General features: G+C 46.2%; 1 protein-coding gene across 1 annotated transcript in view; it reads right to left on the reverse strand.

The window, feature by feature from the left end:
• Positions 1-26,124, reverse strand: part of ANKRD44 (ankyrin repeat domain 44) — a 1,197,127-nt gene that overhangs the window by 120,781 nt on the left and 1,050,222 nt on the right. The window contains exons 22-23 of the mRNA XM_088456231.1: positions 25,501-25,717; positions 18,246-18,333 (exon numbers count right to left, since the gene is read on the reverse strand). Of these exons, the coding sequence (XP_088312357.1) occupies positions 18,246-18,333; positions 25,501-25,717 (305 nt within the window). The remainder of the gene's footprint in view (positions 1-18,245; positions 18,334-25,500; positions 25,718-26,124) is intronic.

Consider the following 26,124-nt stretch of genomic DNA (forward strand, 5'->3'; position numbering starts at 1 on the left):
ACTTATGGGACACAGGCGCACGCTTGGCGCTGCTCCTTTGTTGATGCACATGCAGCTACAGCCCACACAATTCACAAAGACAGAAAATATTTTTTTATTTTTGTTGGAGACTATTGCACTTTGTGGGTTACACCACCCTTTAAGAAATGAGCCAGCCGGCCCTTTACTTATGGGACACAGGCGCACGCTTGGTGCTGCTCCTTTGTTGATGCACGTGCAGCTACAGCCCACACAATTCACAAACACAGAAAATATTTTTTTATTTTTGTTGGAGACTAGTGCACTTTGTGGGTTACACCACCCTTTATGAAATGAGCCAGCCGGCCCTTCACTTATGGGACACAGGCGTACGCTTGGCGCTGCTCCTTTGTTGATGCACGTGCAGCTACAGCCCACACAATTCACAAACACAGAAAATATTTTTTATTTTGTTTGGAGTGCCCTTTGGGGGTTACAGCACCCTTTAACGGACAAGCCAGCCAGCCTTTTACTTATGGGACACAGGCGCATGCTTGGCGCTGCTCCTTTGTTGATGCACGTGCAGCCACAGTGCACACAATTCACAAACACAGAAAATATTTTTTTATTTTGTTTGGAGTGTACTTTGGGGGTTACAGCACCCTATTACGGTCAAGCCAGCCGGCCCTTTACTTATGACACAGGCGCACGCTTGGCACTACTTTTTTGATGCACGTGCGGCTACTGCGCACACGATTCACAAACACAGAAAATATTTTTTTATTTTGTTTGGAGTGTACTTTGGGGGTTACAGCACCCTTTAACGGACAAGCCAGCCGGCCCTTTACTTATGACACAGGCGCACGCTTGGCACTACTTTGTTGATGCACGTGCGGCTACTGCGCACACAATTCACAAACACAGAAAATATTTTTTTATTTTGTTTGGAGTGTACTTTGGGGGTTACAGCACCCTTTAACGGTCAAGCCAGCCGGCCCTTTACTTATGACACAGGTGCACGCTTGGCACTACTTTGTTGATGCACGTGCGGCTACTGCGCACACAATTCACAAACACAGAAAATATTTTTTTATTTTGTTTGGAGTGTACTTTGGGTGTTACAGCACCCTTTAACGGACAAGCCAGCCGGCCCTTTACTAATGGGACACAGGCGCACGCTTGGCGCTGCTCCTTTGTTGATGCACGTGCAGCCACAGTGCACACAATTCACAAACACAGAAAAAAAATTTTTTTTTTTGCACTTGGGGGGAGCACCCCTGATGGACAGAGCACCCCCTGGACAACACTACAGTACCCCTTTAGGACTGGGACACTGCACAGGACTTTGGAGTGGACACAGCCCCTATGGACAACTGACTGCACAACACAGTCCACCCAGCCCCTATGGACTTTGAAGGAGTGGACACAGCCCCTATGGACAACAGCAGCACAGCGCAGCACAGCACAGCACAACACTACACTACACAGCCCAGCAAGCCCTAACTCCCACCCTCCCTCTTCACTGTCCACAGCCTAGTGAGAAAATGGCGCCGACGGCGGGATGATGACGTTTTGCCTCGATTTCAGATCCGAGTCAGGCGGGAAAAGTCGAGCCTGACTCGGATCGGCCTCGGATCGGGGGGGCTCGGGGGGGTTCGGATTTCAGAAATCCTAACCCGCTCACCCCTTCTTTGCATACCTAAAAATATGTGTGATTTGTGATCAGTTCTCACCCAGAAAGAACCATTTCATTGAAAATATGAACCGTCAACAGATGGATGAATCTGTATGCACTCGTGATGTCCGTCCATGTGCGGATAATTGTTTCAGTACATGCACAGTAACAGATTTCTTTCTTTGATACAAACATAGGGGCATATACAATTAGGCGCGAGGTTTAGCGAGCTAAAAACCTTGCGCACCTCGTGCCCAATTCCGGAATACTGCGGGTATGCGCGCTCCCGCTACCCGAAGTATTCAATTAAAAAAAATAGTGGTCCCAGGGTTTTCAGCTCTGAAAACCTTGCGCTGCATAAAAAAAAAAAAAAAAAAAACACCTACCTGGCAGGGGGTCTCCGCGGCTCCCAGTGGCTTCCCCTCTCTCTTCTTACTGGAGAGGGGCCTGCTGGGAGTCCCGGGGGCTGATGGGAGGAGCAAGGGCAGCTGGGAGATGTAGTTCTCCCAGCGCCCATTCCAGGGGGGCCACACACTCATTCATACACACTTACAAACACCACACACACTGACATAGTTCTCCCAGCGCCCATTCCAGGGGGGCCACACACTCATTCATACACACTTACAAACACCACACACACTGACATACTCACCGCTGCTGCAGAAGAGCCGGCTCCCGACTCAGGATGAAGAAGATACAGAAGACAGCGCTTCAGAAGGTAAGTAATTAAGGACTAATTAAGCTAATTGGATACTTCCAATTGCTTAATTAGTCCTCAGGGGGGGTGTCATTTCAGGAAATATGACGCATGCTCAAGAGGTGCGTGAAAAAAACCTCCCGGGCGTTTTTTTTTAAAACCACGCACCTAACAGAATAGCAAATATCCCGCACCTGCAGGAAAAACCTCGCAGGTGCGGATTTTTAACTATTCTCGCACAAAATTGAATACGCCCCTATGTATGCTGAAATCCGTGTGCATTGCTACTTGCGTGCTTGTCCAGGACAGAAGAACTTGGAGATGGGAGAAATTAAGGTGTCAACAAGGAAGAAAAAATTATCAAGGGCATCAAGATTGTGCTCTGTGAAAATGATCTTGTAAAGAGAAGGGGGTGACAAGAGAGGGAATGGTCAAAGGAGAGAAAATGGTGATTGGAAAGAGGAAGCGCAATATTACTGATGTCAAAGAACTTGCAACGGTGGAAAAAACTATGAATATTACTATTAATAAGAGAACACATATGGTATGATATGGTAGACAGTGTTGGTAATATATTTTTCAAGTATTTAAGAAAATTAAGGGTGTGTTATTCACCAATCACAGAACTAAAAGCTTAAAATATCATAACACATACTGTGCATGTGATTCTCATTCCCCTCCCTTTCATTTGTTTCTCTTTCTATATTTTATTTGGCCAGCCACTACTGGAGAATGAAAAGGACTGAAGCTTCACACACAAGACTTTGGGCTTTATTTACTAAGCTTCCCGGTGGGTTGCAGGTGCAAATTTAAAACAGCACCCGCAGTCAGTGTAAAAACCGGCGTGCTTTACACTTACTGCGAGTGTCATTTAAAATTTTCACCTGCAACCCACCGGGAAGCTGCAGCTTACAAAAGCAGCTGCCTCGTAAATAAAGCCCTTTTTATAAGACTGGGGTGGGGGCAATTGAAGATTGAGGTTTTGGGCATTCATTTTTGGTAGCTCTTGTCAGCAGAAATAAAATATTGTAAGTGTGCTAATTTCTGTATTCTATCCTTATTATTTGTTAAGAGAATTTTGTACAATCTATATTCTTTGTAAATAGATGATGGAAGTATCCATTCCAGGGGGAGTGTTTCGTGTTTATGCGGGAGCGGATTGGCAAGCGAGTAGTCCCTTCTCGCGTGATAGTACTATTAAAAGGAGTTATGTCAAGCGCTGCACCTCTAAAGAAATTGTCCGAATCTGTATATTGTACTTGAGGCAATAGTGTTACTGAAGATGTACAGTGGTATTGTTGGTGGTGAAGAAAAGAATGTGTTTGTCACCACCCACTGGTAGATATGTTTACCATATGTTTATCACAGCCAAACATATATTCCATGAGAATCTTTACTTAATTGTATTCATAAACATGTATAAAATGGCAATCTGGTCTCATTAGGAAATTTGATGGCAATACTATGTAACAGCTGCGTGCATCCACAATATGGAGATGTTACACTGATGATGAATAAATATAGTCTCTCTATATTGTCACAGAGTCCGTGTCTATGTGTATTATGTTAAGGGGTGTGGGAGAAAGTTGCAATAGAGATCACAGCGTCCCATAATCTCTTAGGGGTCGGTGATTATTGTGCCTAAATATGAACAGTTCTTGATGGTAAATGATGGCCGTTGCCTGGGTTGTCTTCAGGCTGGAGGGGGGGACGAGTGAGCGTGTAACCGGTGTCTCCCCGGACCGTGCTGTCTGCAAGTTGGATCAAAGTGGCAGTGTGCTTCTGAGGGAAGTCACATGCCACTTGATCCAAGTATGGGTATATGGAGCTGTCTGGGGAGGAAGCGACTGCAGCTCAGGTCGATGGACTGTATGCCGAGCGCTCCCTCCACACTTGGGGAATCTTACCTGGTCTGTCCACTGTATACGTCGTCCTCACACTTCCTTGGATGCCCGCTCGATTCCGCCCTGTGACCGGATTACAGGGCGGAATCGAGCGGGCATCCAAGGAGGTGTGAGGACGATGCATACAGCCCTTCAGTATCTAGTGCCAAAGTAAGTAATCCTGCATATCATGTGATAGGTTGATTAGTTTTAAAATGGTAGGCCTTGTTGGACTACCATATTCTTCTTATACATAGGATGCATTTAAAACCAAGACAGCAAAATTTTAAAAAAGAACATGAAAAACAAAACAAAAAACATTTAGTCAAAACCTACACATACTGTAGAATCCTGCTTTTTATTTTTTTTGGAAAAGTGGATTATTGGCCAAACAAGAACCACAATTGTGGTGCTTATAACACGAGAAAAAAAAAATCACACTTGCTTTTGCTTCCCTTCATTGAAATTTCAATAAAATCCATTTTTTTTTGGCCATTTGGATGAAAACATTTTTTCACTTTAGAATGTAGCAATGGTATATTTAAAAAATAAGAAGTATTCTGGAAAAAAAAAACAAGGTATACTTCTGCATAAAAAAGCAGTGATATTGGTATGTGTCAGAAAAAGGCCTCAACACAAGGGAGAGAAATACCTCAGCAGCAAAGGGGTTAAATATCATGTTGGGTCGGTATACCTACCGATCTTACTTGACTCCAGAGCACCGAGGAAGGAGGAAATCCCGATCATCCTAAAGGTAAGTATTAACTAACCTAACCAAACCCTAACCCTCCTTAGGGGTGGCTAACCCTAACCTCCCCCCCTGTGCCTAACCCTAACCCCCCCTTTAAGTGCCTAACCCTAACCCCCCCTTTCCCGCTGCCTAAACCTAAGTCCCCCGGGGGGGGTGCCTAACCCTAATCTCCCCCCCCAGGGGTGCCTAACCCTAACCCTCCCTCCCCCCTAGCCTAACCCTAACCTCCCGGGGGGGGTTCCTAACCTTAAGTCCCCACCGGGAGCCCTAAACCTAACCCTCTTCCCCCCCGCAGCTATCTGCTGCGGCACCCGGCATCCGCTCGATCGGGATGCCGGGTGCCGGTCTCACGACATCGGGCAAATGACAGGCGTCTAGATTTAGATGCCTGTCATTCGTCCCTAGACGGGATAAAGCAGTCTGGAAGCCGGCGGTCGGCATTTAGACCGTCGGGTTCCAGACTACATCCCGTTTTGTGACATCACTTTTAGTTTTACAGTTGTGGCATTTTTCAGTTCATCATCTGTTGAGAACTTCTTTCCGCACAGTTATTTTTTCAGGGGTGGGAATGCCCAGAAATCACAGGCCGCTAAGTCCTGGAGGGTGTTCCAGTGCTGTACCATAAATTTCACTCAGTGCTGCTAATGCAACAGCAGTGACATGTGGTCGGGCAATGTCTTGGAGCAAAACCACTGTTTCTTCAGAAAATTCCTCATGGCTCCACGCAAATGGATTTTTAGGACCTTTGCATAGTAGTCACCATTAATTGTCTGTCCACGGGGAACCCAGTGCTGCAGGATCATACTGTGCACATCAAAGAACAGCAGAAGCATGACTTTATATGCCGAAGGAATCACACAGAATTTTTTAGGCGGAGACAAATTTGCTTGTTTCCATACACTGTATTGTTCCATACACCGGATCATAATAATGAATCCACGATTTGTCACAAGTCACAATCAATGTCATGAAATCGGGTATCCTCTCCTACATTCGAATGGTGTTCTTGCATGATTCAACACATCGTCACATTTGCTCTTCTGTGAGATTTCTGAATACTCACCTGGCACACGCAATGCATTTTCAGTTCCTTTGTCACAATATGCTGAACCAGTTCGAATGAGAGGTCAAGTGAAGCCGAAAGTCCATGTAATGTTAACCTTCTGTCAATTTGCAACATCTCCACAGCTTTGGCAATGTTGACATCTGTAACCACGGTGCATGTTCTCCCCCTAAATGCGCTTTGACAGTCACACATGCATCCACCATCGAAATACTGCAGCACAGCTAATTGTTTCCCCACCGTATGCTTGTCATAGGAAAACGCAGGGGGGTTTTCCGTCTGCCTGGAAACCCCCCTCCCCAGCCCACACCATTACCACAATAGCAATAGTCGCTATAGCAATAATAGAATTTTAATAGTTAATGGAATGGAGCCCACATCTAAAATAAAAACATTCAGCACAGGCAGGAGGGACCTACTGCCGCATCTAATGGATTACTGTGATCACTGATCCTGTATATGCTGTAATTATGACACGTAATACACTTTGTATGACACATTTTAAAGCTAAGTGCTAATTCTACCCTCTTCATGGACTGGCCGCACTCAAAATCGACCATTTGGAAACCGCCTCTAGAAATCCTGCATTTGCCAATGGCTTGTCATAACATTTCATGAGTTTTCATTCCACTTTTTCCAGGTTTAACACAAAATTCAATCACACATAATCATACGTCTTCCTCATCTGCCATGGCGAAACGTATTAAGATGTTTAACATATTGACACTTGTTGGTCGGTATGCTAACCCTCCCCCTCTCCCTATCCTAACCCTCCATTCCTAGTGCCTAGCCCTAACCTCCTCCTAGTGCCTGAAATGAACTCCCCCCTTCCATATACAATAAAACTAACCCTCCCCCTTAGTGCTTAACCCTCCCGCTAGTCCCTAATCTCGCATCCTAACAGTAAGGATTCCCCTAACCCCCATACTTACCTTCGGGATGCTGACGGTCGGTATTCCGGCGTCGGTATTTAGACCATCAGCATCCCCTCAGCCGATGATGCTGACTAAATCCCCTGTGAAAGACCATTAAACTGATATGAGCAACCACTATTTTGTATTGCTGTTCTGAAAGGCGATGGGACCAGCTTTGGGAGGGTGTGTTGGTTCCTGTAGTGCCATTTGGAGGTTTCTGGGGTACCTCATAGGTGAGTTGGCTCTCAACTTAAATATATTTATGTATGTGCTCTTAGAATGTTGTAGAACAGTATGCAGTCATGACCCAGAGTGGGTGCTATTACATAGTGCTAGAGATGCTGATACAGAGGAGCCTTGATACGGCCTATATATAATCATATATTTGCAAATATATGCAACAAAGACCTCTGGATCTCTATTATCATGTAGTATTTAATCCTTCTTGCTGTTTTTTTGTTGCAGTGTGTTGGAGGCACACTTTTTTCTTTTTTTTCTGCAGCCCAGAGTAAACCCCTCCCTTTACAAGCACCTGTGAAAGACCATTAATTTCACTTTTAGACAGAAAATGGCAAAAAACCCGCATTTTATCCGGAATTTGCGTACTGGGTTGTTCTGCATTTCCGGCCTGTACCCTCCTTCAGACAGAAGAGCAAATTACCGGGTTAAACATTTCAACCCGGTAATTTGCTGATTGGCACGGGTATTTCTTCTGTCTGAAAGGGTCAGCCCGGGTCTAAATTCCCGTGTCTCCGACCCTGGTAAATTCCTGGGTTTAAGTGAGGAAGGAGCATGGAACAGTGGGTTAGGATGAGAGCCAGATGGCTTTGATGAAGATGTGGGTCTTAATAGCCCATTTGAAGTTTTATAGAAGGGTGGAGAGTCTGATAGGTAGAGAGAGCGAATTCCAGAGGTAGGTAGCAGCATGGGCAAAATCTTGGAGGTGGGGGTGGGAGGACAAATCAGTTCAGTGGAGAGGTGGCATGCATTTGTGGAGTGAAGTGGATGGGTTTCGAGTGTGAAGGGAAATAAGGTCAGATATATAAATGGGAGAGGATTGGTTGAGGGCTTTGTAAAGGAGTGTGAGAAGTTTGAATTGGGTTCTGAAGGGGAAAGGGAGCCAGTGTAGGGTTTGGAGGAAAGGGGAGGCAGATGTAGTATGTTTGGAGAGAGAGATAAGCAGGGCAGCAGCATTGAAGACAGATTGAAGTGGAAAGAGATGGGAGTCAGGGAGGCCAGATAGGAGGAGGTTACACTAGTCCAATCTGGAGATGACCAGTGAGCAGATGAGAAGGGTGAGAGAGAGCCCGATCCTAAAAATATTTTGGAAATGGTAATGGCAGGACTACAAAAGATACTAAATGTGTGGTTTGAAGAAAAGAAAGAAATCAAGGATAACTCCAAGACAGCACACTTGGGGCTAGAGAAGATGGTTGAAATTCTGGGTGGTGATGTTATGCGGGAGGGTGGGAACATGACATCCAGGGAGAAATAGCAGGATACAGTTGGAGATATGAATGAGGAGAGAGAGGGAGAGGTCAGGGGAGCAGAGATACTGTAGATCAAGGTGTCATCAGTAAAGAGATGATATTGGAGGCCAAAATGGCTGTTGACCTCACCTAGAGAGGACATATAGAGGGAGTATAGGATAATCATAAGGAACCAGTGGCAGATCCAAGGGGGGCAGTTGGAGTGATTGCCCCCCTTAGCACAGTCCATCCATGATAATATATCCCTGCATCCTGACCTGCACTGAAAATGAAAAGGTCTCTCACCATCCTTCCCTTTTTCTGTACATCCTCAGCTATAATAGGCAGCATGTTAAGTAGATAGTTTAGCTGTGCATTGTGATTGGAGGTGAGAGTTGGGTGCCTGAGGGAGTTGCATCTTCAGGAAAGTTATTCCTGAATCCCCCGTGCAGCCAGCTCCCAGCCTAGTTCAGCTCATGTACAAGCCAGACACAGTCTGAGTGCAGGATATGCTAAAATCTCTATTCAAGGAGTTTTGAGCTGCTCAGCTGCAGTTAGCAGAGATGGGCATGATTCTGTCCTCTCTCTCTCACTGGCCACACTTCTACATGCTTTCTCTGTACACCCGACAGCAGGCATCCTCTGCCTCACCTAGGTAAGTAACCAAAGATCTGGGCACCTGCTGGGGCAGGCACTTGACTAAAGGTGCCTTCCTGTGCTTACTTTCAGCAGGGTCTGGTGCAGTGTTCCCCAGGTACTGTGCAGGGGGAACTTCCTGCACATGGATAAAGAGGAGATGCCAATGACTGGATGCCCTGCAGTGTGCCAGTGCCAGGCAGCTCTGCACTCATCCTTGTTCCCTACTGTACACTGGGCCTGATTCAGAGCTGAACGCTCTGACCAGAGCGCTCGCTCTGAATCAGGGCCGTCCCAGCTAAATTTGGAGCGGCCTCCTGGCCGCTCGCATAGCTGTGGGTGACCACCCACAGCTTATGCGAGGGGCCAAAAAGATGGTCGCGATGGTCTTTGACCATCGTGACCATCGGGCTTGCGACGAGACCCTGCGGTAGGGTCTCGCTTCCGCAAGCCCAGGAGTGATTTTGGCTCTATCAGAGCCAAAATCACTCCCACTGACATCATTACTGATGTCAGTGGGGCCGGGGCCGGACTCAGACGGTAGGCGTTCCTATGGGAACGCCTCCGTCTGGCAGTCACGCCCCCGGCACGCCCACCAAAGGGGGCGTGCTGTCAATCAACATCGACAGCACGACCCCTTTGGTGCGAGACCCGGAGCGACGGAGAGCCCGTCGCTGTCCGGATCTCGCGCATGCGCAGTGGGGCAACATCGACCCGGTTGCGAGCGTCCTTTGCTCGTGAATGGGTCTGAATGACCCCCACTGTAATTTTGTAAAGTTTGTGTAGATGCATTTAGCATTGTATAAGTACACAGAGTGAATACATAAACATATATAAATTATATCTAAAGTGGAATAATCCATGTAACCACCAAGAAAAAAAAAGAGGAGGGGGAGGAGTTCAGACCAGAAGGGGGATTGTCAGGGCATGAAAGAGGAGGAGCCAGGATTATTCATTAAATTACCCCTCCCCCTTAAAAGAACAGTCTAGATCTGCCCCTGTTAAATTATATCACCATAAACACATTTGTAGTGATGCAATAGGCTGTAATATTATATATAACAAGTTTAGATTAAGTTGTATTATAAGTCTACTGAATGATGCACTGTTACAAGCAAGGGTAACACAAGGAATGGTGAATATATTCTGGTCTATTTTTGCATATATACATTGTTTAGCATGCAAGATTCCACATTGACCAGCTAACATTTTGGGTCAAATGTAATAAGGTGAGAGTTTAGAAACTGTGAGAGAAAACTGTCACATTTTTAAACTCAGCCAATGTAATAAAGTCACAGAACATGCAAACTTGCAAGTGTTTCAGTCTAAAAAAACTCACAATACTTAAACTCTCATCCATGTGTTTCCTGTTTTGAAAATACAACTCGATCAATGTATTAGTGTGAGAGTTTTGCTTCTAAACATTTTCTAGCTCACACATCTAGCCTGAATATGCCATGTTGGGCGAGATGCCTGATGCGAGTGATCCGCCAGGTCCCCTGCGACTCTGCTAGTTCTGGATTTCTTTTTCACATTTTTTTCGCCCAAAAATGTGTCTTAGTCGCAATGTGATGTACTAAGACGCACCAGGAGACTGATTCATTTGATGTGACACTTGTACGAGGTTGGTTAAATAAGTAGAGTAACAAGACCTCATACTCGTGTAATGTTCTGTATTTCATTCTAATTTCCTGCCAGGCCAGAGCCTGTTTCCCCTCACGGCAATTAGACTGCGCCTCATATCAATCATACTGTCCCAACATCAGTTGTAATATGGCGGGGATGGCGGAAACATGGTCAAACATTGAATGTAATGTGATCAGATATAGGCGTCTAAAGGGCACATCAGTAGCTGAAATTCATCAACAACTTGTCGAGGTGAATGGTGATAACATCATGTCACGGAAACAGGTTTGGATTTGGTGCACTGCTTTTGATAACGGCAGGAGAGACGTTCAAGATTAGCAGTGATCTGGCCAGCCAAGCATGTTCACCACAGATGACAATTTGTGCTGCATAAAAGGTCTGATTTAGGAGGACAGACGCATTTGAATTAGTGATATTGCTGACAAATTGAACATCTCAGTAAGTACTGTGCACAACATCGTCCATGAGCAACTGGGGTACATGAAAAAGTGTTCCGTCTGGGTACTGAAGAAAAAACAATACCTCTGTGTAGGTAGTGCAGTTGCTGCAGTGTATTGTTACAGGCGATGAAATGTGGGTGCAAAATGTGACACCAGAGACATAGCAAGCATCCATGACATGGAAACATGCATCATCCACACTTACAAAGAAATTCAAAACAACTCCATCAGAAAGGAAGGTCATTGCGACCATGTTTTGGGACCACAAGGGCGTGCTTCTTGTTGATTTCCTCACAAAGGGCTTTATTTATTAACATTATTTTTACTAAAGTAAAGTGAAAAATGGTGTTTTAGTTTCACCTAAATTTACTAAAGGGCAATTGGAGTAGAATTCGTAAAATTCTACTCCAAGCACTAATTATCACATATTTTTAGTAAGCAAATCGCATTTTCCATAATTGTAATGGGAAATGCGATCTGCCTGAGATTTACTAAAAATAAATTGTGAAAAAATACTGGGGGAAGCTCTGTGATAATAACGCCCCCTGTATATGGAGTTATCCGGTTACCCAACTCCTGCTCTGCTCCAACAGGCACAGCAGAGCCGGGAGCTGGCCCCAGTGATCAGCTGTGTGGTCTAAACAGACCACACAGCTGATCAATGCTAAAAAAATAAATAAAAAAAAAATAAAAAACTTACCTGGCTCCGGTCGTCTGGTTTCCCGACTCCTGCACTGTGACCCTGGTCAGCTGCTGCATTAAACAGCTGACCGGGTCATAGTGCAGGATGTGCAGCACCTTGTCACTGTATTGTTCAGAAAAATACAGTGATAAGGCTGCGGAGGGGATTCGCAGGGCAAGAGCTTTTGCGCAAGATCTGTCCCTGCAAAGGATTTTTAATAAATCCCTGTGATATTGCCTGAATTCACAATGTGAATTCTGTTGGAAATATCACACTACAATCTGCATTCTAAATGCGGATTGTAGTAAATAGAGCTCAATGGGCTCTATTTACTACAATCCGCATATTGAATGTGGATTGTAGTGTGATATTACCGAGTGAATTCGCATTGCGAATTCAGGCAATATCACAGGGATTTACTATAAATCCCTTGCAGGGACAGAGCTTGCGATAAAGCTCTGTCCCTGCGGATCCCATCCGCACTCTAGTCGCGGTATTTTCAGAAAAAATACCGCGACTAAGAGCCCGCGCATGCGCCGACCGACCACCGCTACTACCCCCCCACCGACGCTAAGCCCAGCCCCCGGCGCTAAGCCCCGCCCCCGCGATCGCGGACCCCCGCGACCCCCCTTCCCCCCCCCCCGCGACCCCCCCTCCCTTCATTACACTTACCTGCATCCTCCTGGCCTCCGGTGATCTTCTCCGGGCTTCCCGATCAGGTGATCTCCCATACTGCACTGGGACCCGATCACCTGATGACCAGGCCCCAGTGCACTGTGGGAGACCAGCTGACCGGAGAGGAGCCATCACCGGAGGCCCGATCACCGGTCCCTGGATTCAGGTAAGGAAAAAAAAAAATGTTTAATTTTTTTTTCTTTTTTTTACAGTAATCAGCTTGCGGTCTACTTAGACCACATAGCTGATTACTGGTACCGGCTCCCGCCTCTGCTCTCCCCGTTAGAGCAGAGTGGGAGCCCGGTAACCGGGGGAGACCCTGGATAACGCCACCTCCAGGTGGCGTTATTATCACAGGGCTTCCCCCGGTATTTTTTTACAATTTATTTTTAGTAACTTGCACACAGATCACATTTCCCATTACAATTATGGGAAATGCGATCTGCTTTACTAAAAATAAGTGATACTGGGGGTTGGAGTAGAATTTTACTAATTCTACTCCAATTGCCCTGTAATAACTACAGGTGATACTAAAATAATGTGAAAAGGGTGTGAAAACACCCTTTTTCACTTTATTTTAGTAAAAATAATGTTAATAAATAGAGCCCAAAGGGAGATACTGTGAATGCTGTCCACTATTGTGACACATTGAGCCGGTTGCGGAGGTCAATTTGTCTAAAACAACCTGGGTTGCTGCAAACAGGTATCGTATTGCTTCACAATAATGTCACCCAACCGCATGCATGAATTGTTACGGCACTACTATTGGGAGGTACTGGACCATTCTCCATACAGCCCTGACCTGGCACTAAGTTATCTCCATCTCTTTGGACCATTGAAGAAGCACCTGGGTGGAAGGCAATTTGCAACTGACGGTGAAGTTCAGCCATGCCCTGGCTTCAGGCGTTTGACACTGATTTCTTCTATGCCGGTACAGTGCAGATTGGTGTATCAAATGTTTAGACAAGCATGAGAAAAAATGTAGAAAAATAATCTGTACCAAGGGGTGTAGTAGGTATTACCGCCGGCCACATGGCAAGGTTCAAATCCCGACAGCGGCAGCCCGGCAAAGGAGAAAATCCCGAACGTCAAAAGGTAAGTATGTTCTAACCTAATTCTACCCCCTAACCCTCCCTTAGGGGTGCCTAACCCTAACCTTCCCCCCAAGTGCCTAACCCTAAACCCCCCCAAGTGCCTAAACCTAACCCCCCCTTCCCCGCAGCCTAAACCTAAGTCTTCCGTGGGGAGCCTAACCCTAACCTCCTCCCGGGGGTGCCTAATCCTAACCCTCCCTTCCCCTAGCCTAAACCTAACCCTCCTGGGGAGTGCCTAACCCAAAGTCCCCCCCGGGAGCCCTAAAACATAACCCTCCCCCCTGTGGCTGTCTGCAGCCGGAACCCGGTTTACCTTTGTTCGTTATGCCGGGCGTCAGTCTTCTGACGTATGGATAACGACAGGCGTCAAGTTTTCAATGCCTGTCATTAGTACCATGCCTAGATTAGAGAGTCGGGAAGCCGGCGGTCGGTATTTAGACCGTCGGCTTGCTGACTACATCCTGTACCAAGGCCAAACTATTGATTATACATATCTGTACAAATGTAATAAATTTACGCAATGAGAGGTCTTATTACCTTATTTATTGAACCACCCTTGTATATCTGTGTTAGACCGAGGGCCGGATTCAGCAAGGATTGGACGATTGTTGCATACTGCGCATGCGTGAACTACCTATTGCAATCGGGACTGCGATTGCCGATGATACGCAAACCCATGTGATTGACAGAAAGTGCCGTTTGTGGGTCGTGATGGGGGGTGGTCGGGCGAACGCAGGCGTACCAGTGCTTTGGAGCGGCGTTGCATGGGCGTGCATAAATTACCCACTGCAAACCATACACAGCCTGAGACCTCATAGTGTGTGCTGAAGTAAGCAATTCCTGACCTGCCTTAACTGTGCGCATGGGTCCGATGTTACCGATTGTTTTGCTATGTTGCCCAAGCATACGGATGTGAGTAAGGGGAAGTGGGCGTCCTTATGTTAGGCTGCGATCGCAATGCAAATGCAATTATTTACATATCACCGCTGATATTAGCAACTGAGTTGTGTGTGTATAAGCAGAATAGCGATCCCTGCTGAATCAGGCCCTGAGTCTGTAAATGAAACACAACAAAACTTGGCATGGAATAAAGCAGCAACCTCTGCATTGTAGTGCTTTGTATACAGATTCAGAGACTCAGTCGCATACATACATATAAGTGTCACTAGAAATTAATCAGCACGGTCTCCTGATGCGGCCTAGTCACATCACATTGAGACTAATGCTGGGTACAAAGTAGGGGTGAGCGGGTTCGGATTTCTGAAATCTGAACCCCCCCGAGCCCCCTCGATCCGAGTCCGATCCGAGTCAGGCTCGACTTTTCCCGCCTGACTCGGATCTGAAATCGAGGCAAAACTTCATCATCCCGCCTTCCGAGTCTCGCGGGTTTTGGATCCTATATAAGGTACCCGCGTCGGCGCCATTTTCTCACTCGGCTGTGGACAGTGAAGAGGGAGGGTGGGAGTTAGGGCTGGCTGGGCTGTGTAGTGTAGTGTAGTGCTGCTGTTGTCCACTACTTCAAAGTCCATAGGGGCTGGCTGGACTGTGTTGTGCAGTCAGTTCTCCATAGGGGCTGTGTCCACTCCAAAGTCCTGTGCAGTGTCCCAGTCCTAAAGGGGTGCTGTAGTGTTGTCCAGGGGGTGCTCTGTCCATCAGGGGTGCTCCCCCCAAGTGCTAAAAAAATAATATATTTTCTGTGTTTGTGAATTGTGTGCGCAGTAGCCGCACGTACATCAACAAAGAAGTGCCAAGCGTGCGCCTGTGTCATAAGTAAAGGGCCGGCTGGCTTGACCGTTAAAGGGTGCTGTAACCCCCAAAGTACACTCCAGTCCAAACCAAAAAAAAAAATATTTTCTGTGTTTGTGAATTGTGTGCGCAGTAGCTGCACGTGCATCAACAAAGTAGTGCCAAGCGTGCGCCTGTGTCATAAGTAAAGGGCCGGCTGGCTTGACCGTTAAAGGGTGCTGTAACCCCCGAAAGTACACTCCAGTCCAAACCAAAAAAAAAATTATTTTCTGTGTTTGTGAATTGTGTGCGCAGTAGCCGCACGTGCATCAACAAAGTAGTGCCAAGCGTGCGCCTGTGTCATAAGTAAAGGGCCGGCTGGCTTGACCGTTAAAGGGTGCTGTAACCCCCAAAGTACACTCCAGTCCAAACCAAAAAAAAAATTATTTTCTGTGTTTGTGAATTGTGTGCGCAGTAGCCGCACGTGCATCAACAAAGTAGTGCCAAGCGTGCGCCTGTGTCATAAGTAAAGGGCCGGCTGGCTTGACCGTTAAAGGGTGCTGTAATCCCCAAAGTACACTCCAGTCCATACCAAAAAAATATATATTTTCTGTGTTTGTGAATTGTGTGCGCAGTAGCCGCACGTGCATCAACAAAGTAGTGCCAAGCGTGCGCCTGTGTCATAAGTAAAGAGCCGGCTGGCTCATTTCTTAAAGGGTGGTGTAACCCACAAAGTGCACTACTCTCCAGCAAAAATAAAAAAATATTTTCTGTGTTTGTGTGCGCTTTAGCTGCACGTATATATCAATATAACATAAATGGAGGACCAAACTTTCTCCGATAAAAATAAAATAGGGAAAGATCAAGAACCACTTCCTCCTAGTGCTGTTGCTGGGAGTTGTTCATCATCCCAGAGAGGAAGTAGGAACATCACTACTTTTACTAAACAATTGACCCTCCAACAGTCCCTAGCGATGAGGATGAAGTACGACAGCAGTCATCCTGAAGCAAAACGTATAACTGAGGCCTTGACTGCTATGTTGGTGTTAGACGTGCGTCCGGTATCTGCCATTAGTGCAGTGGGATTTAGACAATTGATGGAGGTAGTGTGTCCCCGGTTCCAAATCCCGTCTAGATTCCACCTGCATCCTCAAAGCAGCAGCGACAAGCGTGCGTCTGTATGTTAAAGGGTGGTGACACCCTCAAAGTGTGCTACACAAACAATAAAAATATTCTTCTTTTTTCTGTCTTTGTGAATTGTGTGGGTTGCATCCTCAAAGCAGCAGCGACAAGCGTGCGTCTGTCTGTTAAAGGATTACATCGGTGACAGCATCCAAGTAGGCATGTCAGACAGTCCGTACCTGTACTGGCAGGAAAAAGAAGCAATTTGGAGGTCCCTGTACAAACTGGCTCTATTTTACCTGAGTTGCCCCCCCTCCAGTGTGTACTCCGAAAGAGTGTTTAGTGCAGCCGGGAACCTTGTCAGCGAAAGGCGTAGGAGGTTGCTTCCACAAAATGTGGAGATGATGTTCATAAAATGAATTATCAACTCTTCCAGGGAGCCCGGCCTCCAGAACGTACAGAGGGACCTGTGGTTGTGGATTCCAGCGGGGACGAATTAATACTCTGTGAGGATGAGGATGTACACACTGAAGAGGGTGAGGAATCGGTGGATGAGGAGGATGAGGACGACATCTTGCCTCCGTAGAGCCAGTTTGTGCAGGGACAGATTAATTGCCAGCTTGTTTTGTGTGGGCCCAAACGAACCAATCATTTCAGCCACAGTCGTGTGGCAGACCCTGGCGCTGAAATGATTGGTTTGTTAAAGTGTGCATGTCCTGTTTATACAACATAAGGGTGGGTGGGAGGGCCCAAGGACAATTCCATCTTGCACCTCTTTTTTTTCTTTGCATTATGTACAGTTTGGGGCCTAGTTTTTCAAACTGCCATCCTGTCTGCCACTGCAGTTTCACGCCTAGATGGGTCACGTGTTTGTGCCGCCCACTCGTGTCGCTTAGCATAGTCATCCAGCTACCTTGGTGCAACCTTTTGGACATAAAAACACTATTGTGAGGTGTGAGGTATTCAGAATAGACTGGAAATGAGTGGAAATTAAGGTTATTGAGGTTAATAATAGCATAGGAGCAGAAAAACCTAAAAATTCTGTGATTTTAGCTGTTTTTATGCTTTTTTTCAAAAAAATACAGATCCAAAACACAAAACCCAGAACCCAAAATACGGAAGGGTGGTTTTGGCAAAACCAATCCAAATCCAAAACACGATGAAAGATCCAGATCCAAAACCAAAACACGAAAAGTGGCCGCTGCACACCCCTAGTACAAAGTAGACCGTATGTTGTCCGATACGGCGGATCAGTGCGACATATCAGGAACATCGTCTAGTGTGTACCCGCTATGTCGCTGTTGATGTCATCAGCGACATCGCACGTCCGACCGGCGATATCATGAGCGGGGGCCATGCTGCCAAATGCAGCATGGCCCCTGCTGGCGCTTCCAGCATCGGCAAGTGTGTATGCACTTGCCGATGTCGGCACCCCGCCGGGTCCCATAGCTAACGAGCCTGGTACACACTAGACATCGTCTTTAAGGGGTATATTTACTAAAGTGCATATTTTTAGAAGTGGAGATGTTGCCCATAGCAACTAATCAGATTCTACTTTACATTTATCTAGCACCTTCTAGAAAATAATAGCTAGAATCTGATTGGTAGCTATGGGGAACAACTCAACTTCTAAAAACCCGCACTTAAGTAAATTTACCCCCTAAGATGGATTTTTGGGCAAAAAAGATGCCTGGTGCTAACAGAGTCGCATGGGACCTGGAGTGCCAAGAGGAGCTGTTTGGTGCGACTGACACCTCTGTAGTACAACTGGTAATTTTTTTATTTTAAAAGAATGGATTCAAAATACTTACACTGCACAATGTAAAGGAGAAAAAAGATTTCCATTGAAATTCCGGAAAGACTTTTGCTCCAAAAGTACCTCTAAACAATTCTCATTTCCTGCAAAAAAAATAACATTATTACTATAAGAAGGAAGTATATTTTCCTTTGTAGGCATATACAGCGCTAATCAAACAGTCAACTTCAATTAATGCTCGGACATACAGTAAGAAATATATCTTTGCTGCAACTTCTAGGTTGCCAGGGACAGTGGCGGGCTGGGCCGGGGGGCAGGGTGCCATGTGCCCCCCGGGCCGCAGCGTCATGCGGGCCGCGGTGCAGACTGTGTCACTGTGACACAGACTGCACCGCGTGTGTAGCGCTGACCGGACGGAGTTCGGTCAGCGCTACACAGCACAAACACACAGCCGCCGGCGCTGGCAGCTGTGTGTTTGCTTTAGCAGCTGATGAGAGTCAGACAGACTCTCATCGGCTGCTGCTCCCACTGCCAGAGCCGGACATCTTCTGGCTCCCGCAGTGGGTAATGGGAGTGACGCGTCACTCCCATAATCAAAGCTGAGGACGGAGGAGCTGATCTCGGCGGCGGGACCAGGAGCAGGAGTGGGTGTCAGGTAAGTGTTTTTTTTAATTATTTTTTTATTAATGTCTCTACTGCGGGGGGGGGGGGGACTACTGGGAGCACTACAGGGGGGGAATACTACTGGGGGCACTACAAGGGGGGGGACTCCTGGGAGCACTACAGGGGGGGAATACTACTGGGGGCACTACAGGGGGGGACTACTGAGAGCACTACAAGGGGGGGACTACTGGGAGTACTACAGGGGGGGAATACTACTAGTTGCACTACAAGGGGGGGACTCCTGGGAGCACTACAAGTGGGGGACTACTGGGAGAACTACAGGGGGGAATACTACTGGGGGCACTACAAGGGGGGACTCCTGGGAGCACTACAGGGGGGAATACTACTGGAGGCACTAAAAGGGGGGAATACTACTGGGGGCACTACAAGGGGGGGATACTACTACTGGGGGCACTACAAGGGGGGGACTACTACTACTGGGGTCACTACAAGGGGGGGACTACTACTACTGGGGGCACTACAAGGGGGGGACTACTACTGGGGGCACTACAAGGGCAGGACTACTACTACTGGGGGCACTACAAGGGGGGACTACTACTGGGGGCACTACAAGGGGGGGGACTACTACTGGGGGGGACTACTACTAGGGGCACTACAAGGGGAGGGGACTACTACTAGGGACATTGCATAGGGTAGGAGGGGACTACTACTAGGGGCACTACATAGGGGGGAGGGGACTACCACTGGGGGCACTGCATCGAGGGACCACTGCTGGGGGCTCTATATAAAAGGCAATAGTGCATACTGCATAGGGGGAAGATTACAACTGGGGCCACTATTTAAGGGGCACTGCATAAGGGTCACCACTACTGGGGGCACTATATAAGGGGCTTACTACTGGAGACACAAGGGGCACTGCATAGGGGGGATCACTACTGGGGGCACTACTCGAGGCCTGCATAAGGGTGTCCTCCTGTGGCACAGGGTGGCACTGCATATGGGCACTACGACGGGGGGCTGCCCCTAATCTTTATTTTTACCTTACATTAATCCCATATGGACCCGCCTCCTCCCTAGAACACTTGAGGGGGGGGGGCGCCGTAGCACGCACGTTCTTTCGGGCACCCTGGCTACACGCTACTCCTCTGCCAGGGCCGCCTGCATGCATTTGCCCCCCGGGCTAATAGTTGCCAGCCAGCCCCTGGCCAGGGATGTCCAGATGTGACCACTGACACCTTGCGTTGCTTGGTGCGAGTTAGACACTCCTCCACGGGTAGCACAGCAAACATATTGCGTCTTTGTCGCATCATAGCCACAATCAAAAGCTCTCAGGGATGCTAGCTTGCGACTTTTGATGTAAAAGTATTGTTATACCATATTTACAAAGGAGCTCATTCAGACCCGCTCGCTATGCTGTGCTCTCTTGCAGCCGTCAGGCGACAGATATGCAAATTCCGCGATCACATGGCCTGACTTAAGGACGCCCTCAATGTTTTAGCTTGCGGCGGCAAAGTGAAAGCAAGCTGTTATAATGCCGCCCCTTTACCTTCGCAGCACACGTCAACTCCAGGAAGTATATTAAACCATCAGTAACATGAAGAACCATCGGAGACATACGCAGTGCTTGAGGTAGACCCTATCCTACCGCAAGCACTGCGAGTGCTGCAGTCAGAAAAAGAGCCAGATGACGTGTACAATGATGCTCCACTTTAATTATGCACGCCAAGTTTACGCCATTTTGATGCTCAGACACACCTGCGTTCCCAGCACCACTCCCCCGTTTACAAGCACCTTCCCCCGTCACCACCCACAAACGGCACATTTGCTACCGGATCGCAAAGACTGGCTCATTCTGCACATATTGATGCATACGCATGCGCAGATGAGTGACAATCGGCCATGGCGTGCAATCTCTGCGTTGTGTCCGGGTCTGAATCGGGCTCAAAGTTCCTTAAGCCTAATGGAATGTGCCAGGAGGAATAGCTGTGGGTGCTCATATAGGGACATTTTTACACAGATTTCTGACTTGTACAGTAGTCACGCACAGAAGTAGAAGTACTGCAAGCCAAAGTGTTCAGTGTACGCTTGCAATACAATTTTGTTGCTTATCGTCAATTTACCTGTGTGGATAAACTGCAAATTTTGTGATGCATGATGCAGCTACAATATGTGGCAAGGTCAATTGTGCGCAAAGCAAGGGCTATTTGGCATGACTACAGAATGGGTGTTTGAGGACACATCTGTACCTGGCTCATGGTTCTGGCAGATTTCTTATCTTTCTACAACAACAATCCACATTCACAGACCCACAGGTCACTGATTTAAATAAGTTAATTTATTAATCTATCTACATACAATAGGGGAGGGAGATTAAACAAGATATTTTTTCATTTAACAATTTTTTTATTCCATGTTTGCAGGTTGGTGGGCACTGTGTAGTGTTTTCCTAGTCTGCATCAGCACATGATGATTCCAGTTATAGGTACAAAACTTTTAAATAACTTTATTCATAGGGAATATAGGGCACAGATTGGATGATCCATACCTTTATGAGATTATAAATTTCTATATTTTACCAAATGGAAGTTTTTGTGAAAAGTGTGCCTTTAACAGTTATTATGTTGTGAGTGTTAATAAAAAATGTCCATCAGAAGAACATTATAACAATCCCATCTAAATTAAATTGTATATTAAATGGAACATTATGGAACAAACTTCAGAGAGTATATGAAATCAGATGAAATAATCAGAAATTTGAACTTTTCCATTTCAAACAAACAAACAAACAAACAAACGCAAACAAACAGTGAGGAACACCATCCCTGATAAACCTAAATTCATCTCCAGAAGAGCTCCGAATTTGAAAAATAAATTAACGAAACCTGCATTAATGGTCACTAATCCACAACCTATAAGAACAAAGGGGTTAGACAGATGTGGAATGTGTCAGGCATGTAAAGAAGTCTAAACAACCAAAACAAAGTATCCTGAATTCACAGCGGGGGGATATGAAATTACACAATGCACCACGTGCCACACAAGTAACGTGGTTTAGTTAGTGGAGTGTAGCTGTAACTTAGTTTACGTTGGCCGTACCAGTAGAGCTTTGAAGACGTACCTAACCGAACATTTACATAATATTCGCAAAGTACTTAATACTCATTCATTGTTTAACCATTTTAAATAAAAACATAATTGTTCTATGAGTCATTATCAATTTCATGGCAAATGACAACATAAAAGGGAATTGGAGAAATAGAAATGAGGAAGCCATGTTGGCCAAAGCTGAAATACAAAGGATACATAAATTGAAGACATTGCTCCATAATGGGTTAAACCAGGACTTTGAATTGAAAATGTTTTTTATAAACTATTAGCACATTCCCTGTTGTGACATATGGGATTAATTCCACTATATAGTAGTATGTCATGATCGTGAGATATCAGAAATTAAACCACTCTTTTTCAACTGTATTCGGATTGGTTGTACTTACCTGCATGTTGAATGAGTACCTGTATTATGCACCCAATTTGAATGAGTTAAATAGCCCTGTGAAGAATTTTTAAATAATGATTTACATATATACTCATTTTAATTTTTATTTCCAGCGGTATTCTATTCACTCAGTATGGACCACATTCTGCAATGCAACGCAAACAGGAGAAGCCAATGCGGTCCGTACATGAAAAAGAACACAAAACGTTACTATGGAAACAAAGGAGGTGCCAGGATACTTCCTGTAGTTGCTGTCAGAGTGCAACATCGGCGCTGCTGGGGGTCTGCACACTTACCTGTCTGGGGTTTCTGGAGGAGGTTGCAGGGCCGTTCGAGGAGGTCTTGCATGTGTAAGGCGGCTCTGATCTAGGAGTCCCAGTCGCGGTCCTGATCTCAGCGGTCCTGTTGCTCTTTCCATGGGCCCTGCCATACTGGTCTACAGCACATGACCCCATTCATTCTGTCACAGACCCAATTCACCGCACCACCAATCTTGAGCCAGCAAGGGGGACAAAAGGGGCCTGAGTGCATGCACTCATTGCCTGAACAATTAGTTACTTTGGGGTCTATTTACTAAGCAGTGTAAAGAGACAGAGTGAAAAGTGATAATTTAGGTGCCAGCCAATCAGCTTCCAACTGTCATCTCACAGACTGTGTTTGATAAGTTGCCAGCCAATCAGATCCCAACTGTCATTTTTCACTTTCTTATCACTTTTCACTCTGTCTCCTAACACTGCTTAGTAAATAGACCCCTTTGTGTGGTGTAACAGGTTATGCTGTTGCATTCTCCTAGTGTGCTGGTGATGACCTTCGTGCCCTGCATGCTTACCTGTCCGGGGATGCTGGAGGGGGTCTCTGGGCCGCTCGGGGAGGTCCTGCATGACCACATTCATTCAGTCACAGACCCAACTCAGCACACCACCAATCCTGAGCCTGCAAGGGGGATAAAAGGGGCCTGGGTGCATGTACTCATTGCCTGAACAATTACTTTCTGTGATGTAACAGGTTATGCTGTTGCATTCTCCCAATGTGCTAGTTACTTTTCTAGGCTCCTGTGATTCCAAGCCTGGTTCTGCAAGTACTCCTGCCAGTCCCAGTCAGATTCTGCAAGTTCTCCTGCCAGTCTTAGTTCGGTTCTGCAAGTTCGCCTGCCGGTCTCAGTCTGGTTTTGCAAGTACTCCTGCCAGTCCCAGTTTGGTTCGGCAAGATAATCCTGCCAGTTCCAGTCCAGTTCTGCAAGTTCTCCTGCTGGTCCCAGTCCGGTTCTGCAAGTTACTCCTGCCAGTCTCCATCCACTTCAGCAAGTTCGCCTGACAGACAAAGTCTGGCTCTGCAAGTTACTCCTGCTGGTCCCAGTCCGGTTCCTCAAGTTACTTCTGTTGGTCCAGACATGTTCTGCCTGACCATTATCACTACCCATTGCCAAAACCAGTAACATTATCAAGTTGCTCTTACCGGTCCTAATCTGGTTCTGCAAGATACTCCAGTCGGTCCAGTCTGGTTCCTCCTGGCTATATCTAAGCTATTCATTGCTGTTACCCATAAAGAGTTATATATTGCCTCCATGGTTCCAGTTGCGATCTTTTGCTGTTGATCCTACCCCGACTCCCAAGACAGGTAACTCTGTGACACCAGCCGAGACAGTGTGGCTATAAGGGAGCTGACAGCAAGGATCGCTGATTCGATCATGGCTGCAATCGCGTAAAGTATGCTAATATTTGCAATCGCAAAGCACTCGCACGGACAACATGCAGACGCCCACTTTTCCTCTCACAAATCCGTAATACCTTGCAATTCAGCCAAAACATCAGTAACATCGAAGCCAGTCACACATTTACAGCAGGTCAGACCTCACTTATAAATTCCTAACTTTCCTTTAGGCAGTGAGCACTCTGCGAATGCTATAGTAGTGGCTAATTTATGCACGCCCCTGTAACGGCACTCAAACGCACTGGCACGCCTGCGTTTCTCCGACCACCCCCTTGTCATTACCCCGAAATGCTCACTTCCTGTCGATCACTCTGCGATTGCTCTGCATGGTCTACGTGATCACAGTGCAATTGCAGTTAGGCATTCGCACATGCACAGTATGCAACAATCAGCCATCTGCATATGCGATCACATCAACAATCTTTGCTGAATCAGGCCCTAAGTCTGAGGTTCCGGAGCCTTCAACTCTGTACTATCTAAATGCTCCATGGTAAGATTTTATTGGTAACATCTCCACCTATTACCATTAAGATTGTGAAATTCATGCTATGAATTTTATTATTTATATTACTATTGAATAAAGTGTATAAACGTGTTACACTATCTTGCGTTGATACGCTTTCATCTTTCATGTATGAGAGACAATTAAAATTTATTTGACACTACACATCAACAGAGAAAAACAACAACATTTAAGGGAAGTAATCACCAATTACGTTATAATACTGTTCTACTATTCTAGGGCCTGATTCAGCAAGGAACGCAAAGGAGAGAACGCATGCACTTGACCAATGTTTCTGCTTTGTGCATGCATTGCACTGCGCGTGCGTGAACTAGCCAGTGCGATCGGATTAGGGTACACAGACTACATGCAGTGTGTACTCATCCCCTTTCGATATTGATTGACAGGAAGTGCCGTTTGTGGGTGTTGACGGGGGGGTGGTCAGGCAAACGCAGGCGTATATCGCCGTTATAGGGGCTTGCATAATTAAGGCAGTGCGATGGCATACGCAGCCATACCGTAAGCTGCACACAGGAAGCGGACAAAATCCTGCGGCAAGTCAGGCCAAAAACTATTGTGCGTATGGATCAGATGGTTCTCGATGTTAACGATGTTTAGGCTATCTTGTGTGCTGATCAGGCTGTGAGTAAAGGGAGATGGGCGGCTTAATATGGGGCTGGGCGTCTTCATCTTGTGCTGCGTTCTTCACGCGTATGCATTTATTAGCATATTCTCGCAGCGGACGAGTGTGTGCATCTGCTAGCGTGCGTTCCTTGCTGAATCAGGTCCTTAATCACTTCCAATGAGCATATAGGAACACAATCACAGGCTAAAGATGTAAACTGATAATTGTTTACATCTTGAAAACTGACCCCGGCCTCTGAGATGCAAAATGTGAACAGACCTTTGGCACCAAAATGTTTTTAATAATTGTAACTTTACAAGCACACATATACAAATATTTACCATTATATTTACCATTATATGAAGACCAGTGCAAAGGTGTATAGCCACAATTGTCTGTGAAACTGCTGTCTCCCTCTGAAAGAGCAATCTGCAATAATTCATTCAGTAAAGTAGAGTGTCCTTGAGCAGCTGCATAGTGCAGTGGTGTCCTTCCCTTCAAATCCTTACATAAAACAGATGCTTCTTGATCCAGTAACATTTGAATGCATTCTTCATGACCTGTCATAATCTAAAGTTAAAATGTAAATGTTAAGCGTACTTTTTCAGATATATTGGCCTATGGTAAATAAGACAGTATTTTTTTAATCTAAATGTTTAATTTGATCTGGGCAGAACTGTTCATTCAAGTGCATTTATGCAACATTTTGTTTTGTGGTGCTTATTGGGTGCACTTTGTAAATTACCTCCACAGAGTAAGGTCTAACCTAACAGCTGTGATAAAGGGGTCAATTCATGAAGCAGTGAAGTTTCCTGTTTAGCTGAAAACCGGGCGCTTCCCTGCTTCGAGCTATTCATAGAGGAGGATACCGCTGGAGATGTACAGCGGTACATCTGCTCCTGTGTATTGCGTCACCATAGCTCAGCTTTCCGTTCCTCTGCTTAGCCCTGCCTTCGCCATCTCAGGATGGCATTAGC

The sequence above is a fragment of the Taudactylus pleione genome, unplaced genomic scaffold (assembly GCF_031769625.1).
Source record: "Taudactylus pleione unplaced genomic scaffold, aTauple2 ptg000690l, whole genome shotgun sequence".
NCBI lineage: Eukaryota > Metazoa > Chordata > Amphibia > Anura > Myobatrachidae > Taudactylus > Taudactylus pleione.